Consider the following 17233-nt stretch of genomic DNA (forward strand, 5'->3'; position numbering starts at 1 on the left):
AAGCTATGGATGAAGGGCAAGGAAGCGGGGAGTGAAGAACTCGGTTATGTATTTTGTAAACTCGGTTATGTATTTTGTGGGAAGTTGGACCCATTATTTTGTTGTTGTGTGGATGTTGGAAACCTCTTGACTTTTTAGGTATGTTGGATGGAACTTGTTCTTGTTATCATGGATGTTGCAATCTTGTTATCATGGATGTTGCAATCTTATATTTTGAATGTGCCTCTTAAGGAAAACTAGGAAAAGTAGGAGAACTTAATGAAAACTAGGACAACTAGGAGAACTTAATGAAAACTAGGAAAACTAGAAATACTAGGAAAACTAGAAATACTAGGAAAACTAATTCTTCAACACCACACTTAAACTAAGCATACAATTCTTCAAACTTCCTAACAATGTCATCTTCTTCATTTTCGTCATTCCCGCCCTTCCCTGTCTTCTTCTTCTCCAAATGACTTTTCATTTCAGAAATGGTCTTCTGTAATTGCTCAATCACTTTATTCTTCTCTCGGATTTCATCACGGGTTTGAAGCAATGCTCTCCTTTGCCATTCTGTACCATCCTCTTCATCGAACCAAGAGAAGTACTTGCATTCATTTCCAAGCTGCAATAAGGGGAAGGTCAAAATTCAAACCCAATTCAAATCCAGATTCCATTATATCCAGATTCCATCATATATTCATACCTTAAAGCGCGGACAGCCATAAAAGTGTCGACCAGGATTTTTGTCAGTCCAAGCTTGCCTTATTTTCGCTGGCAAGCCACAGTGACACAACCTCAGACAAGAAAATCGGCGGCTCCTTTGCGATAAAGACGAACCCGAACCCGAACCCACTTCCATCTTCACTTTTTCCATCTCACTTGCTCGGCGAGGGGGGGGGAAGAGAATTCGATTCTCGAAATAGAGAGAGAGAGAGGGAGAGGAAATGGGGAAATGGGAGACCCGAAATAGAGAGAGAGGCTAGAGAAAAAGGGGAAAAAGTCAAACTGAAAGGGGCCCAACTGAAAGTGAGATATTAAAATGAGATAATTGCCCAAAAAAAATTTGTTCTTAGTTATACCCAAGATACTAGTATTCCCAACTTTGGTCATAGTTATATTTTTGTCGGTTTCTAATTTATTTAGTGTTACTAATCTATTTAAATTGGTTATCTAGTTTTACCTTCAATATTACTAGTTTAAATTGTTATTTATATAGTTCCATGCAATTATATTTAGCGAATAGATATAACTCGAAAGTTTCGTTTGTAAGATGTCTTTGGCCAACAAAGTGTTATTGGAATTGCAAGGTCTCGTAAGGGATACGTGAGAGTTTTTTTCCTAAATTTCAGAAATTGATAACCGAGTTTTGTTATAAATAGACAAGGAATCCAACAAAGATTTTTTTCCTAAATTACATTAAAAATATATTTTCTGCTTACTTAGTAATTATTCATTATATAATCTGTTAATTTTATTCTAAAATTCAGAAATTACATTAAAATTCATTAAAAATATATTATTCATTTATAAAAGAAACATTTAATTTGTTTGACAAAAAAAAATAAACGTTCTGAAATTGATAACCGAGTTTTGTTATAAATTGACTATACTCAAGTTTTACGCAGTTTTCCAAGTCATACAACACGACACAACACGAAATGAAACAAAGTTCCAGAGATTACAACATAAAATCAAGTACCCAAATGCATTACTCGAAATATGCATTACTCCAAATTCATCCAAATTTAAACTCTTTTCCTTCCTTGCCGCTTGATGCGATCTAGAGGTATGATCTTCACCTCCTTGATCTGATCTGGTACATTCCAAGAAGCCATGTCGGGCACAACATTAAGTGTTCTGGAATACGCCAAATGCCACATTTCCGTCCAGTAGTATTTTGAGCACAACTCATGGATATCAAGGCGCCTGCCATCAACATTCCTAGCGAAATAGATATAAGCTGCCAGTCCATGCAGACAAGGGAACTTTTCATAGTCCCACACCTTGCAAGTACAAGTTTTTCCAACCAAGGTCGCCCAAAACACCTTTCCTGCAGCGTCAGTGATCTCGTACTTAAGCTCGTAACTATCAAGTTCCCGCACAGGTAGCTTATGTGCAACAGCCCATAGATCGTGCAAGTAGTTCTCAACCCGAGGCACCAGTCTTGTATTCATTGATCTAGAAACAACATCCTTCCGTTGAGTGAACCAATCAGAGAATTTCCTAATGATACAATCCAGCATTGGTATTAAGGCCCACCTCGTTGCCTCTTTAAACACGTTCTTCATTGATCCCAGAGTGTTGCTTGTATCCAAGTTGTACCTATCACGTGGGAAAAAAACCCTTGCCCATTTGTCCTTTTCAATACCACATTCCTCCACATACTTGTACGCAGCAGGACATCTTATCTTAAATGAGTCGTAAGCAGAATTGAAGTCATCAACCGTGTAATATCTGCCCAACTCCATAAGTTTTTGCCCGACTATATTCTTGTTGACGTTACAAGCATGCAATTTCACCTTTTCCTTCAAATGCCATAAACAATGACCATGGTGAGCCTGTGGAAACACGTTTCCTATGGCGAAGATCAAGCTCTGATTTCTTGTACTAATGAAAACCAGTTCAGAAGAGTCTGGTATAACACTTTTAAGCATCTCGAAAAACCAAGTCCAACTAGCAAGATTCTCACCATCTACTACTGCAAACGCAAGTGGATACCTCTGACCATCAGGATCCTGAGCTTTCGCGAAAACTAAAACACCACCGTTCTTCAGACGTATCCCCTCCACAGCTATCACCTTCCTCATAACTGCAAACCCTTCAATGCAAGCTCCCAAAGCTATGAAAAGGTACTCAAATTTACTTATATCATCCAATTTCAAACAGGTTTTTGTCCCCGGATTCACTTGCTCTAACATGTACAAATAACTATACAACATCTTGTAGCTCTCTTTCGGACTACCAGGTATATCTCTGACGTGATTGCTCATTGTGTCCTGCCAAAAGGAACAAACAAAAGAAACTCACTACAATTTCCCCTACTATTATCCTGCTACAGTTTTACCAGTTATTCGAATTTTCCCTGTTTTCCTAATTCTACCAGTTGTACCCAGTTATTCAGTTTTACTACAATTTATCAAGAACAATTGAATAATCTAGGGTTTATCCCTATCCCTCAACTCCAATTCACCTACCGAAATTCATTATATACCAATTTACCCCGAAATTAAACAAAACTTGTCACAATTACAAATCTATTAAAACCCCCAAAACCTACTTCCGAAATAATGCTAGGACAGAGCATAACTTACCGGCTGCAACTTTATCCGCCCCGACGGCAACAGACGGCAGCGTTCGAGAAGCTGAGAGAGAGGAGTGGAGGAGGAGCTGCAAGAGGAGCTGCTAGGGAGCTGCTACGGGGGGAGGGAATCACTTTTTTTCTTTTTTTTAGACCAAACCAACAAACATAAGAACCACTTTTAATTTCTCAACCCATTTTTTTTACAGACCAATCCAATTCAGATCCGACCAAACCCGAGTTATGTTGGATGCCGATTTTGGTTTGGGAAATGGGATCAAATTTTTGGTTCCAATTAAAATATGGGATGTCCTTTTGGTCTTTTCGCATATTCATTAATGGTTGATGGGTATAGGATATTTTATGGTGCATAGGAGATTGATTGAGGAGGAGATTAGGCATTGGAGGTGATGTCCCAACTTCATTCCTTAATCTACATATATTAATAAACTAACCTTAAGAAACAACTTATTGGTCCTAGCAATGAGGATGCTCTAACGCAACGAGAGCACGACAGGTTTGATGATGTCGGGGAACTAAACTTTTTAAAGAAAATTTTTAATATTAAAAAAAAACAAAAGAGAAGACTTTGGTTAGAAAGATTGACAGATGGGTCCCAATTCTCATCACATCTCTCTCTCACTCTCTCTTTTACTCTGTTTTCACCATGTCTATCTCTCTCTCTCTCTCTCTCTCTCTCTCTCTCTCTCTCTCAAATAAGATCGAAGAAAACCCTAAATAACCCACACACGCTCTCTTCTTTTGTCTCCATTCATCTCTGTGTCCTCTTTCTCTTGAACGGTTCACTGAAAAGACTCTTTCTCTTTGATATCCTTGTCGACATGCGTGGGTCGCAAATGGAGAGGGGGAAGAGTAATCTTCTTCCGGCTGAGAGTGAGCTCGAGCTGGGACTAGGGCTCAGCATCGGCGGTGGCGCGTGGAAAGACCGTGGGAGAATTCTAACGGCTAAGGATTTTCCTTCTGTTGGGTCTAAACGATGTGCTGACTCTTCCTCTCACCAAGGAGCTTCTCCTCCTCGTTCAAGGTTCGTCGTTTCTTTTCTTTTTTTTTCTTAAACAAGAACTAGTTAGCTTCTGTTAAAGCTTCTAGTCATGCTGTAGATTTTTCCTATGTAGTCAGATTCATGCTTGTGCTAGGATTTGGTTATAATAAGATGGTTTTGGTGTAGCAGTCAGATAGTGGGATGGCCACCAATTGGGTCACACAGGATGAACAACCACCAAGCTATGAAGGCGGGGACCAAAGCTGAAGAAGAAGAAGAAGAAAAGAATGATGAGCCTAAAGATGACGTCACAATGAAGGCGAAAGTTGAGGGTTTAGGAGGGTATGTAAAAGTGAATATGGATGGAGTTGGTATAGGCAGAAAAGTGGATATGAGAGCTCATTCTTCTTACGAAAACTTGGCTCACACGCTTGAGGAGATGTTCTTCGGAATCACAGGTCAGTTAACTTGAGAGACGGGTTCTTTCCGACAAATGGAGTTTTTTTAACTGACATAATTATTGTATTTTTTTGAAATGATCAGGTTCTACTACTTGTAGGGAAAAGGTGAAGAAACCTTTGAGACTTTTAGATGGATCAGCAGAGTTTGTACTCACTTATGAAGATAAGGAAGGATATTGGATGCTTGTTGGAGATGTTCCATGGAGGTAAGAATCTAGAAATGGTTTGGTATCAGAGAATCAATATATATATTAGTCTTTATTTAAGATCTAAATCGTTTCTGCTTTGCTACCAGAATGTTTATCACTTCAGTGAAAAGGCTTCGGATCATGGGAACCTCCGAAGCTAATGGACTTGGTATATGTTTTTAAAGATCTTTCTTTCTGGTTTGTGGTTTTTAAAGAATAACCAGGCTGTAACACTTTTAATGCAGCTCCAAGACATGAAGAACAGAAGGACAGACAGAGAAACAACCATGTTTAGCTTGGCACTGTTACTCTATACCTTTTGAAGCAAGTATCCTATAAAAGCTGAAGCTTAAGATTTGATAGTAATCTTGGTTTTTGTTAGAGGTTTGGAATATGGTTTTTTATTAGGTCATTCAATTAGTAGTTTTCTTGGTTTTTTTTTATCTTCCCATTGTTTCTTTTTCTTTGTATCAGTTGTCTCTCTTCTCAGAGACAGAATGTTCTTTGTTTATTTCTTTCTTTCTTATATTGTAAATAGTTGAAGCTGTCTAATGTGATAATGGTTCTGTTTTTTTTGTTTTTTGTTTTGGTCGTTCTTGATTCCGAGGAATGAAACTCTGTTCCTTAATATCGTTTGATTCATTTTTGTGTGCTTACTTTTTCTTAAAAGAAAATTCCATTGAAAATGAAATAGCAAACAAACAAATTTTTATTCAACTACTTAAATATTTGTATATGTTATTATCTAATAGTACTAGTACAAAATATAATGTAAATCAAGTTTAACAAAGGGAAAGAAGCCAATAAAAATGTTTTGGATGCATGTCGCCTAATCAAAATATTTTTAAGTTTTCAAATGGTATACGATGCACACATGTAATATAGTTTAAATCGTTACCTAAAAAATAAAAAGGCGAAAAATAATCGAAAAGTGAGGAGTCCAACCAAAGTTTCAAAGGATAAAAAGACTAAAAAGTCAAAAAAAAACCTGTTTAGAGAGTCTGCAGAAGAAGAAGATTGATGAGTCTTTCTTTCTTTCATAAAGTTGGAAGTTTCACAATTATAGAGAGAGAAATGGATCATCATAATCATCATCAATGGCGTTTGAGATTATCTTTCAAGAACGCCACAATTGCTCTCACTCTCGTCAACCTTGTCATCTTCCTCTTCCTCCTTCAGGGCTTTTTCACTTCCTCCTCTCGCCGACTCCTCTCAGGTTTGTTACCAAATCTCTCTCTCTCTGGAAAAGGCATCGAATTTCGATTCAAAGGTTGGTGCTTTAGGGATCATCTTGTGATTGGGTCTTTCTCGGATCTGTTCTGTTCATATCCTTGTTTGAGATTTTCTGGATCTCTTCACTAGATTTCGATTCCTTCTAGAAGGAATCGGATATAGGTAACAAAAAAAAGCCTAGATTTTTTTTTTTTGTCTTATTTAGTACACTGAATAGTGAATAGAGTTGTTGCTTCTTCTTACATGGAACCTGTTGTCCGAATTTTGACATTTTATGTCTGTTAAAAATCCAAACTTTGAATGTCATCTAAAAAGTTAAGCCTATTTACTTAAAAAAAGGTTTCTTCTTTGTTTCATTCTTTCACCGTTACATTTTGATAAATATGCAGCTCAGCTTCGGTACGTGAAGGAAGCCGAAGAGATTAGACTCTCGATGCAACCTTTACTGCTTATCAAAAGAGTAACCTACATACACTGTTCACATCTGTAAAGCCCTCTCTACTTCTCTTACTATAATCTATTATAGGTCCGAGAAATCGAACAGGAGGCATCTGGTGGACAAGAAACAGAGCAGGAGAAAGATGTGAAGCAGAACACAGCCGTTGACCTCTCTAAACGTCTCAAAGACTTCCGCTCCCTTAACGATGCGTCCAGCTTGAAAGGTAAAATACAAAATGGCAACGAAGTTACAATCTCTTTCTTTGTTCAATGGCTATAAACAAAACTACACACATGAAGAGGTTTTTGATCTGTTACGCTAATGTTCTTTTTATAGCATTGGAAGAATGGCGAAAGCGGAAAATGGAACGAGCAAGACAACGTGATCTTGAGAAAACCGGAGGTCTTTCTTCATCCAAAACATCATAAGACTATCATGGCTGCTAGCCTGCTACTGTTACTGCTAATATATAACATTATACTATCTCAGAAAACACTCGTCTAGTGTAACACACATACAAAGTGCTTTAAAAAGGAAAGATTCTAAACATGTAATGTTTCCTACATTGTAGTACTTCACAAACTTGTTTACACTTCACACCAAACAACATTCAGTAATTGATTCGAAGATCACATAGTCAATCGACACTTCTCCCAATACATTGCTCTCCTCTATATAAATGCATGTTAATATTATTAACTCCAGGAGAATAATTTATAAATAATTTCCTGACAAAATAATCGTTACCAAATATATGGCACATTTAATATGATTAAAAGCATAAGGAGATAATATAAAAGAAATCAAAGCGCAGTGACAACACTGGCTATATCCAACACTTTGGACCAACCTCGCGGCACGTGTTCCACCACCTGTAACCAGCTAAACACAGAAGGTCTTTTTTGCTTGGCACGTGTGGTTCCTCGCCAACAAACCGTCTAATAGTAATCTTCGTGTTATAAAACTATGTTACCATACCACCTCAACTGATCATATCACCGCAATAAGTAAAAGCTTTTGTTGGATTTGGATAAAGCGTAGCAAAGGTTAAAAATGGCGACGGTGGGAAGAAACATAGCAGCACCATTGCTGTTCTTGAATCTGATCATGTACCTTATTGTGCTTGGTTTCGCAAGTTGGTGTCTTAACAGATACATCAACGGCCAAACTAACCACCCAAGTATAGTACTTCTCTCTGAATCTCTCTATTTGTGTATATATATATATATGATATTGGTTACTGACTGTTAAAAAAACTAACTAGGCTTTGGAGGGAACGGAGCAACACCCTTCTTCTTGACGTTTTCGATCTTAGCAGCCGTTATAGGCATAGCGTCAAAGCTAGCCGGAGCTAACCATATCAGGTTCTGGAGGAACGATAGTCTTGCAGCCGCAGGATCTTCCTCTATCGTTGCATGGGCCGTCACCGCTCTTGCCATGGGGTAATATTGTGTATATGTTATCTTTATATTAAAATAAAATGACATTTTGATTGTTTGTTTCTAAAGGTTGGCATGCAAGCAAATAAACATAGGAGGATGGAGAGGGTGGAGGTTGAGGATGATTGAAGCCTTCATTATAATCCTGACGTTCACGCAGTTGCTTTACCTCTTGCTGATCCACGCCGGTGCATTCAGCAGCAAGTACGGTCCTGGATATAGAGATCGTGACTACGCTACAGGTGATCAAGGTCATGGTAACGTGCCAGGCACTCATGCAGGGGAGCACAAACCTGGTGTTGGAACAACCACAATGGCCGTTTAGAGTCCTTCTATAGTGCTTTTGTAATCTTTATATATAATCTGGATAATAAGTTATATATGACCAAAGATGTAGGTTCCTTTTTTACCTTATTGGTTTATGTAATAATGTTTATGAATTTGTGTCTTTTTATGCGAACCAAAGAAACATAAATTCTAATCAAAAATGAAATTCTCATATAAACAACATATACATTAATCTAATGTGTTACATACTAGTTGCTTACGCTATCTTTGTGCTTCTTCCGACTCTCTTCCTCGTCGATAACCTATACTTTCTTGACGCACTACTCTCCCTACTCTTCTACTTCTCCTGCTTCTCGTACTCGAACCTCTTTTCACTTCTTTCTCAATCACAGTCTCCGACATTGGGAGGAAGTGCATGAAACACAAAGGCACCAAAGCTGCTAGAGACTGTACTATAATCCCTGTAGGCAGGTTTGAGTAGTTACTAGACGTTACACCTATCACATTAGCCAACCCTACGCCTAAGAACGCGCTAACAATCTGTGATAGACAAAGAGACGAAGCGAGAAACGATGTGACCGATCCTTCGCAGCCTTGAGGACACATGTTGGCTAACCGAACTGCGAAGGGAAGGATCTTGAACTGTGCGAGGATCTCCGCTAAGCTAGAGAAACAGAGAACAAAGACTTCGTTGGAGATACCAACTCCGAGGTTTATCTGCTTCACCAAAACATAGTCGAGGAGGATGGATAACGCGTATAGGAGCTGGACGATGTGGATGAGTGGTCTCATGGGGAGTGTCTTTAAGTACCGGTCGTAGACAACGGTTAGACAAAGAAGCATCACTTGTCCAATCACTTTGGACATTCCTATAACGGAAGGGTCGAGGTTTAGAACTTGTGTTTGGTAGCAGAACACTGACCCCGAGAGAAGTGGAACCATTGAGATGGACACTACTGCCCAAATCATAGGCTGTGAGATATCCTCCTCCTGGATAGCTTCCATGAGATTAGAAAACTGTTTCTTCACGCTCATCGAAACAGAGCTCGTCTCTTTCCTCCGTGGTAAGCCGAAAGATTCTTCTCTGGAAGAGAAAGACACAAGGAGCTGAAGAGACAAGACCGCGGCGAAGACAAGGAAGGAGATCTTGGGAGGTGTTCTGAGCAAGAGATATCCTCCAAGCAAGTTCCCCAGGACTCCACCAGCTGCTGAAGCCATGAGGGCGTAAGACTGAAGACCGTTTATTCGGTATCTCAAGCCGTATTCAGCAACGAGAGCATCTTTTGCAACCTCGGTGATGGATGCTCCAAGGTTACTGAGCAAGGCACATGCTATTAGAGAAGGAAGAACCTCTCTAGCTCCTTGGAACATCGCCATTGAACCCCATGCTAATACCTGCAGAGACACTGACCACATTCAAGATATTCAGACCATATTGGCTTTGGAGCAGACAAAGACAGAGATTTTAGTACTTCCGATTTCATTTTAAATGTCGTTCTATACTTATGCATATTCATATAGATTCACCAACACAAATTATTATTAAATAGAAAAAATTATCTTTACACCTAATCATAATTCAACAAAAAATTTAAAGATATTATTGATAAATTTTGTATTAAAAAAATTAAAACTACACTTTTTTTTATATTCTACAACAACAACAAAAAATAAAATGAAAAGGATAAAGTATAAACTAACCTCCAATGGAGATGTAAGGAACTCTACGACCACCACCGATGTAGAGAACATCTGAGAGAACTCCATAGAGAGGCTTAGCCACCATGGGAAGAAGGCAAGAATACTGAACAAGCTGAAGGGTAGATGGTTGGAGTCCGAGGGTGTTAACCATGTGGAAGTTAAGTGCAAGCCATGGGAAACATCTGGAGCCCTGCACCCAGTAACCTAACCCACACAAAACCGAGATTCCTCCCCCACCCATTTGTTCATACCTCACCGTTTCTTCAGATTCAGACACACCGTTGTTTTTTGTCCTTTTTCTGGAAATGGAGAGACATGCGAAGGTTGTAGCTCTTCTTGAATTGAGGATATTGTTCTTGTTCTGCTTCTCTTCTTGTTGTTGTTTTCTGTTAATGGACGAGAATGGTGGTTTCAAGAACGTGGTTGGGGAGTTCTGGATTGATAACAATGGATTTATCATCATTTATGATTTTTTAAGAGGCTTTTTGTGTTTCAGAGAGATGAAAACAGAGGAGGAGAAAGGTTTAGAAGAAATGTTTGTCACAAGCTTCGTATGTAACGGTGGGGGGGTTGTTTATGTAACTTTGGGTGCAAACTCTTAAGGATCGTTGAATTGAGGAAAGGAGACGAAACAGGGTTTCTCGATTTACGAAACAAACAAAAAAGAAAAAGAAAATAAAGAATGAAAATGATATTTTGAAGGATCGAGAATCGTGTAGAGAAGTAATAAGAAGGAGACAAGATAACTCTAACAAAAAGCTAAATACAGTTTAATACTTGCCTTACACAAGATAATCAAATAAGATTCTAACGTTTTTATTTAAGGTAATTAACTAGAACCAACGGTTGTCATGGCTTTAATTTAGAGATTTGATTACTAAGGTTTCTTTTTAAGGGACCCACAGAAAAATCGACTGTCCTATGAAATTTGAAGAAGGTCACATCTGGTTTGATCACGACTTGTCACTAAAGTATTAATTCGGTATCACAAAAAGAATAATTGAATCTTTTTTATTTCAAAGTCGACCTGTAAAAATATTTGATCACTAGTCCACAATTTTGTTTTCTAGACTTTGTTCCTTCAATAGGTTGAACAGTACGTCGGTAACGAGTAATGACCACAACCACAACGCTTTTCTAATAGGGACACGAGTTTCTACATGGGGATTATGTGGTTTACAATTTACTACTACTTATTGGTTTATTCACATGCTGAATATAAGCATATACTTATACCTTTTACTACAAATATAATATCCAAACGGAATACAAATAAATATCAGAACCGACTTCTTTGCGTACACTTTGGAGATATTTAGGAGGTTTTATTGAATATTCTTGTATTTTAATGGAACTTACATGTAATCTATACTCAAAGTTACATGCCAATTTATTCGATAAAATAGTCATAAGATAGTCATACACATATTATCAAAGTATTATTTTAAAGGATACGTTTTACATTCTAAGTACTTCTCAACGCTGTCAATACCACAAAGATGCTTAACCACCGGCATAATCGCTGGAACCGGCAACTCAAAACCAACATCAGAATCGTCTCTTCGATCACCATTTACGCACTTCCACGAAAAGTACTGCTTTCGAGCTTCTCTTATGGCTGATCTTGTAGCACAATGCACAGAAGTAGCCCCAAGCAACGGAGGTTCACCTGAAGCTGCATCAGAAATAAGTAGAAGAAGACAAGATTCAACATTACAAAGACTCATAAGAGGAGAAAAAAAATAAAAAAATAAAACTCATTTTGATTCTAGCTTTAAAAAAAACCTTTAGGGGAGAGTACACGGTTCTTGTGATGACCACTGTTGAGAATCTGAACGTTGAACTGTTTTGGGATTGTATCAATTGTAGGGATTTTGTAGTCCCATGTGCCTTCTTGAATCACTAGCCCGTTCTCATCTGTTGTATACTCTTCATTCATGAAAAACCCTATTCCTTGCACAAACGCTCCTTCAATCTTCTCAAGAAAAAAAAAAAGCCAAATCAATCAACCTTACATATAAACATTAATAAGTGACATCAAGGCTTATTTATAACCTGTCCCAAATCAACAGCAGGATTAAGGCTTCTTCCACAGTCGTAAATGATATCTGATCTTATAATTTCTGTTCTTCCCGTCACAATGTCCACCTCCACCTACAAACACAGTATATGTTCACTTATTTAGTCTATAAGGTACCGGCTAATAAAAACTATAGGTTATAAGATTCACCTCACTAGCTCCAACTCCGTAGTTTAGATAATCTGCAGAAGAGGACTCTGGTTTATAAAAAGTACGCGCTGATAAGTCCACAGATTGAGCATTTGCCTGCAGCTTTGACATTACTAGTTTATATCTGACATATGATGAGAATGATGTTAAAAGGTTATTACCTGTTGAATGAGCATGTCCCATGTCACCGATCGAGCGTTCTCCAGAATCTCATTCATGATAGCTTCCAGCCTCTCCACCAAAATGACACAGCAAAGCCTAACTGCTTCACAGCAGTTCTCGGATGTTGTGCTACCCGCAGTGTAACTGGTCTGAGTCATACTGAGTGTATCAATCTGAAGAAGCCGTATTCTCTCAAGAAGATCTTGACTTCCTTCGCACTTGATCATACCAAGACCGTAAGCCACCATCTGCTGCACCTTCGTCCATAGCCCTTGCCCCATCTCGATCCCCGCAATCTCGACCACGACCGAACCATCCCCCAAAATGCTCACTCTCCCTGGAGTCGGCCTATTCATAACGTGATAGACGATTGGTACTCTTGAGATCCCCCTCTTGCGCCATACGTTACCAGCGTTAAACTCTTTCACTGACTCAGCCCTTCGCTTGAAATCTGAAGATATCTCCAGTTTGTCCCATAACAAAGGCAGAGTGTATTCATCAGGCTCACCAGCAGATTCCGTATAAAACTTGCTGAGGCTTTCGTAAGTATGGAGGTTTATCCTTCTCACGACATCCACGTCCATGTTCAGGGAACATGCTACATTCTCAACGATGGATTCAGCGATATATCCACCTTGTACCTCCCCGGGTGCCCTCAGAGACGTTCTGCTCGGACGGTTTGTCTTGCACACTTTGATGTCGAATGACAACGCACCCCAGTCGTATTTGTTCAGGGAGTTCACTATGTTCTTCGGCAGTATTGGACTTACATCTACATCTACCCCTGCATCTATCAATATAGTTATCTCTAGTGCTGTGAGTTTACCGTCAGATGTGAAACCAACGCTGTAGGTTATTTTCATGGGATGCCTTCCTCCAACCATTATCATATCAGTCTTGCGGTTGAGGTAAATCCTTACAGGGCGCGGCGCTGCAGTTTTTGTGCAGCTAGCGCACATGCTGTCGCAATCTGAAAATAAATCATATCAGTCTCTTGTTACTCTCTTAATGGCTTATATCAAGGAAAGAAAGATAGTTACTTACGGGCATTGACTTTATAGCTTTCCCACCAAAGCCACCTCCAACTCTTCTGGTGATGACCCGCACGTTATTCTCTGGGACGCCGAGACATGTAGCAATCGCTGCTTGTGTGTACTCGGATGCTTGAGTTGAACTGAAAACCACTAGATATTTGTCTTCGTCTGGCAAGGCAAGTGCTGTTTGTGTCTCCATATAGAAGAAGTACTGTGACTCGAGTCTCAACTGCATAACCGAATCCAACATGATACTGTAAGAATGTTTTTTTTTTTAGAGTTTCCTTTCTTAATAGATCGAAATGAAGAGAACAAGAGAGTTTCCAGTACCTCTACTGAGCGTATCTTGCGATCAGCTTCCGCCATTCCTTCTGAAACATCGCCAACGGGTTCCGGTTGATACTGGGAAGGAACCTCAAAAAGACTGGACCTGTTGACCGCATCCTCCACAGATAATACTGGTGCTTCTACGTTCTTTAAATCGTACTCAACTACTGCCAAATCTGCATGCTTTTGTGTGTCCGCAACCTGAGAGGTCACCAAAAAAATGGACTAATTTTCTTAGTATTCTCTTTGGAGTTCAGTGTATCACAAAATGAAGACGTTAGAAAGTTGGACTTACCACAAGAGCAATGATTTGTCCGGCACATGTAGTAACTTCATCTGCAAAGAGAAGCCCTGTGCCAAACATGGATATGTAACCAACGTTTTGCCCCGCTTGAGGAATATCCTTGAAAGTAATAACTGCCAAAACTCCGACCGGTGCCACATTTCCTCTGAAAACCACGCTCTTTATCCTAGCCAATGCCTTTGTGCTATAAATGAATGCTCCATGTAGAGTATTGGGTAAGGACGGAATATCATCAACGTAAACAGCTTCACCTGGAAAAAAAAAACAGAAGACCATGTCATTAAAAAATACATAATAACCAAAGATCTAAAAACACACATAATACAAAAATTATGTTATTAAAAACAATAAAAGTAGTACTAACCAGCTGCCTGCATTTAGCTCCATATTTGATAATGGCTTCACCAACAGGGTGAAACTCTTTATTTTCAAACACCTGCTGTGCAGATGACAGCGTAGGCAGAGATAACGTTGGATCCACGTGCCCATCCATATGCTTTCTCTCTGAATCCCAGCTGCCACTCTCGATCAGAGGATAGAGAAAATCAAAGAGAAACCCAGCGGCCAGGCTTTTCTTATACTCGGTGTATGAGGTGTCTATGCTGGGCACTATGATCCCTTTGAGTAACCTCACAGCTTCAAATAGAACACTGTGGCTGAGCAATTTACCCGTCAGGAAATCCTCAACCTCCCTCGCCCTGATGGAATGATACCCACCAAAAGAACCAAACGCCAAGAGGCATTTGTCCACAGTGATGCCTCTTGACGAAGAGGCATCACCTTGAGAGACTACTGCTAAGAAAGCAGCGTTGAGATAAGGCAATGCACTTCCGAGAGGGCGAGGTGCAGCTCGATAGGTTTGGAAAAGCAAACCAGTGGTGGTGGAAGAAGCAGCAGTAGTCCAGCTAGGAATCTGAACCTTTAAAAGAACAGTGTTAGTGTCTATTATTGGAGGCGACACAAGAAACTCACAGATCCTCTGCTTCTCGTGTCTCCCGCCAGCATTCATCATATGCACAGATGCATCAGCAGCGAGCAAAAGTGTGGTTATGTCAGAAGGAAAGTTTTTGCTCTGTGCCATCACCAGATTACCACCGATACTCCCTGAGTTTCTGATGAAATGGTTGGCCACCTTCTCCATATGAATACCTATTTTCTTGAAAACATAACCAGACGTGTTTTCATCCATCAAAGCATCGATAACTTTAGATATGGTAACAACTGCACCAATTTCGATTCCTCTGTCATCTTTCTTGATCATCCACATCTCTGGAATGTGGCTGATATCAATATATCTACTATATTGCTTCTCTTCCTTGTAGTAACCTGTTCCCGTGTTACCAACCACTAGTTTCACCAAACCTCTATCACCGCCAGAGTTGGTTGTTGCCAATATCTCCTGAAGCTCCTCGACGCTACCAGGGGTGCTCCAATGATACCTCATCTGATCCAAAACATTATGCTGTTGATGACAACACTTTATCTTTTCCTTCAAGAAGTCTGGAAAAGCGACGAGATCCTTATCAGGATCGTAAGGAGGCAGTTTCTTCAGCATCTCTTCTCTGCTTTCCCCTTTCCTCCAGAAAGAGTTGAAACCCAAATCCTCTATGTCCACATCCGCAGCGAAACTCTTGCAAGCATCAGCGATGGGACGATAGCCGGTGCAGCGACAGAGGTTTCCGGAAATAGACTTCTCTGCTGCAGAAGCAGTGAGGTAGTCCGGAGGAGTTTGTGAGTTGTGTGCGTTTGAAAGAGCGGAGTAGAGAGAGATGCACATCCCCGGGGTGCAAAAACCACATTGTGAGGCATGGAACCCCGCGAATCTTTTGTGAAGTGGGTGGAAACCTTTTTCGGTGTTTCCTAGTCCGTCGGATGTGGTTATGGAACACCAATTTATGCTGCAAAGAAGGGTGAGGCAAGAGTTTATAGAATACTCCTCGACTTTGTCTGACACTGGATCATATTTTGATAGAATCACAATGCAAGCACCACAACCCCCTGCATGAAAAATAAGCCGAGTCAGCGAGTGAAACACACACACACACACACAAAAACTCAGATATAGGCGGTTCTGTCTAAGACAAGATGAAACAAAGGAAAAAATATGTTCCAGTCCATGAAAATCAAACGCCACCAACGCATAGGGATTGACTTCAGAAAAGGAAGGAGCAAGGAGACACGATTATTACAGTTCGTCTAATTGTTTACCGGATTCAAACAACTGAGTCAGCGAGTGAAGCGCACACACACACACACACACACACACACAAAAGACTCAGAAATACTAGGTTCTAAGACAACATGAAACAGAAGAAAAAAACATGTTCGAGTCCTCGTCTAATTGTTTTGCCTAACTCAAACAATAAAAATCATGACATTATTTTTATCTGGAGACACAAGTTTTGATCCTCCAACTCATAGAAATTGAAAGATCTTCTAGATATGAAACTGAGGTTCAAACACAAAAGTACATGATCCAAACCGAATAAAAGCACGAAAGATACCAATATTCATAAGAAAAATGACAAAGTGTATACCTTCGCCACAGCTGAGCTTGAGGCTCTTAAAGGGAGTGCTGGAACGCAAGAACTCAAGCAAAGTAGTAGAAGGATGAACTGAAAAGACTTCAAACTTCTCTCCGTTAACGGCAAACACCAAATCTTGACAAGCCATTTTCTTGCCACACTAAACCAAATAGAAGGACGAGAAATAATTAGCTGCATGAGTAAGAAAACTCTGAAAAAGAAACAAAAAAAATAGCTAACCTTTTCGAGGAACCGCGAGAGGGGTGATTGAAAAAACAGCTTCTTTATAGTGTGACTGACACATAGCAATTTCGACACGATAGGGAAAAAGAAAAAGTGGGAAAGTGGACACTTAGCTTATCTAAACAAGTCAACTCTAAACGTCAGTTCTAATAATAGAAGAGTTTGCAACGTATATATATGAGTAACAACGCGATGCTGTATCAAGAGGTGATGATGGTAAGAGATGGTTTGCAGTTTAAGACTTACAAAGACGATCTAAAATGAGAAAAGTTCCATTTCAATGGGATTCTAGTGTTGACTAGGTGACAAAGAGTTGCTCTCTCTGTCTCTCTCTTTCGCTGCTTACCTAAACTGCGACTTTAGGTAGTGTCTGAGT

General features: G+C 39.6%; 6 protein-coding genes across 8 annotated transcripts; 3 read left to right on the forward strand and 3 right to left on the reverse strand.

Moving 5' to 3' along the window:
• Nucleotides 1–1544: 1544 nt before the first annotated feature.
• LOC130508486 (uncharacterized) lies at nucleotides 1545–3369 on the reverse strand. The gene is made up of 2 exons (XM_057004023.1): nucleotides 3294–3369; nucleotides 1545–2978 (listed from the first exon to the last, which is right to left on the reverse strand). The coding sequence occupies exon 2, from the start codon at nucleotides 2970–2972 to the stop codon at nucleotides 1728–1730; it is 1245 nt and encodes a 414-aa protein (XP_056860003.1). The 5' UTR covers nucleotides 2973–2978; nucleotides 3294–3369; the 3' UTR covers nucleotides 1545–1727.
• Nucleotides 3370–4122: 753 nt separating this feature from the next.
• LOC108850677 (auxin-responsive protein IAA12-like) lies at nucleotides 4123–5502 on the forward strand. Of its 2 annotated transcripts, none has more exons than XM_057004052.1 (5): nucleotides 4123–4325; nucleotides 4473–4741; nucleotides 4827–4950; nucleotides 5040–5101; nucleotides 5178–5502. In XM_057004052.1, exons 1-5 carry the CDS (start codon nucleotides 4123–4125, stop codon nucleotides 5225–5227), a joined length of 708 nt encoding a protein of 235 aa, XP_056860032.1. In that variant the 3' UTR covers nucleotides 5228–5502. The 2 variants fall into 2 exon arrangements, with proteins under 2 accessions (XP_056860032.1, XP_056860036.1); XM_057004056.1 differs by having other exon boundaries at nucleotides 5040–5087; nucleotides 5176–5502.
• Nucleotides 5503–5853: 351 nt separating this feature from the next.
• LOC108851470 (uncharacterized) lies at nucleotides 5854–7169 on the forward strand. Its single transcript, XM_018624911.2, has 4 exons — nucleotides 5854–6148; nucleotides 6555–6625; nucleotides 6692–6827; nucleotides 6941–7169. Exons 1-4 carry the CDS (start codon nucleotides 5953–5955, stop codon nucleotides 7030–7032), a joined length of 495 nt encoding a protein of 164 aa, XP_018480413.2. The 5' UTR covers nucleotides 5854–5952; the 3' UTR covers nucleotides 7033–7169.
• Nucleotides 7170–7583: 414 nt separating this feature from the next.
• On the forward strand, nucleotides 7584–8409 carry LOC130508514 (membrane protein PM19L). Its single transcript, XM_057004070.1, has 3 exons — nucleotides 7584–7784; nucleotides 7869–8046; nucleotides 8113–8409. The coding sequence occupies exons 1-3, from the start codon at nucleotides 7658–7660 to the stop codon at nucleotides 8366–8368; spliced, it is 561 nt and encodes a 186-aa protein (XP_056860050.1). The 5' UTR covers nucleotides 7584–7657; the 3' UTR covers nucleotides 8369–8409.
• Nucleotides 8410–8518: 109 nt separating this feature from the next.
• Nucleotides 8519–10699, reverse strand: LOC108850249 (probable folate-biopterin transporter 8, chloroplastic). 2 transcript variants are annotated; one of them, XM_018623820.2, is made up of 2 exons: nucleotides 10033–10699; nucleotides 8519–9737 (listed from the first exon to the last, which is right to left on the reverse strand). In XM_018623820.2, the coding sequence occupies exons 1-2, from the start codon at nucleotides 10493–10495 to the stop codon at nucleotides 8593–8595; spliced, it is 1608 nt and encodes a 535-aa protein (XP_018479322.1). In that variant the 5' UTR covers nucleotides 10496–10699; the 3' UTR covers nucleotides 8519–8592. The 2 variants fall into 2 exon arrangements, with proteins under 2 accessions (XP_018479322.1, XP_018479327.1); XM_018623825.2 differs by having other exon boundaries at nucleotides 8519–9726; nucleotides 10033–10247.
• A 700-nt stretch (nucleotides 10700–11399) lies between these two features.
• On the reverse strand, nucleotides 11400–17143 carry LOC108837371 (aldehyde oxidase 4). Its single transcript, XM_057003983.1, is given in 13 exon segments — nucleotides 11400–11707; nucleotides 11818–12007; nucleotides 12088–12186; nucleotides 12263–12358; nucleotides 12424–13350; nucleotides 13353–13394; nucleotides 13469–13687; nucleotides 13789–13986; nucleotides 14081–14340; nucleotides 14454–14468; nucleotides 14471–16087; nucleotides 16627–16774; nucleotides 16855–17143. Coding segments are annotated over 12 exon segments (4035 nt in total). The 5' UTR covers nucleotides 16763–16774; nucleotides 16855–17143; the 3' UTR covers nucleotides 11400–11471.
• Nucleotides 17144–17233: the final 90 nt, after the last annotated feature.

Source organism: Raphanus sativus, chromosome 1 (assembly GCF_000801105.2).
Source record: "Raphanus sativus cultivar WK10039 chromosome 1, ASM80110v3, whole genome shotgun sequence".
Lineage (NCBI taxonomy): Eukaryota > Viridiplantae > Streptophyta > Magnoliopsida > Brassicales > Brassicaceae > Raphanus > Raphanus sativus.

Bases quoted from the DNA above. Each gene is read 5' to 3' on its own strand.
- LOC108851470 (XM_018624911.2), top strand. From the start codon at position 5,953: ATGAGTCTTTCTTTCTTTCATAAAGTTGGAAGTTTCACAATTATAGAG. The intron at 6,149-6,554 runs GTTTGTTACCAA...ATAAATATGCAG, and splicing joins CTCTCGCCGACTCCTCTCAG to CTCAGCTTCGGTACGTGAAG. The intron at 6,828-6,940 runs GTAAAATACAAA...TTCTTTTTATAG, and splicing joins CGATGCGTCCAGCTTGAAAG to CATTGGAAGAATGGCGAAAG.
- LOC130508486 (XM_057004023.1), bottom strand. From the start codon at position 2,972: ATGAGCAATCACGTCAGAGATATACCTGGTAGTCCGAAAGAGAGCTAC.
- LOC108850249 (XM_018623820.2), bottom strand. From the start codon at position 10,495: ATGATGATAAATCCATTGTTATCAATCCAGAACTCCCCAACCACGTTC. The intron at 9,738-10,032 runs GTTAGTTTATAC...GAATGTGGTCAG, and splicing joins TCCTTACATCTCCATTGGAG to TGTCTCTGCAGGTATTAGCA.
- LOC108850677 (XM_057004052.1), top strand. From the start codon at position 4,123: ATGCGTGGGTCGCAAATGGAGAGGGGGAAGAGTAATCTTCTTCCGGCT. The intron at 4,951-5,039 runs GTAAGAATCTAG...CTTTGCTACCAG, and splicing joins GTTGGAGATGTTCCATGGAG to AATGTTTATCACTTCAGTGA. The intron at 5,102-5,177 runs GTATATGTTTTT...CTTTTAATGCAG, and splicing joins CTCCGAAGCTAATGGACTTG to CTCCAAGACATGAAGAACAG.
- LOC130508514 (XM_057004070.1), top strand. From the start codon at position 7,658: ATGGCGACGGTGGGAAGAAACATAGCAGCACCATTGCTGTTCTTGAAT. The intron at 7,785-7,868 runs GTATAGTACTTC...AAAACTAACTAG, and splicing joins CGGCCAAACTAACCACCCAA to GCTTTGGAGGGAACGGAGCA. The intron at 8,047-8,112 runs GTAATATTGTGT...TTGTTTCTAAAG, and splicing joins GTCACCGCTCTTGCCATGGG to GTTGGCATGCAAGCAAATAA.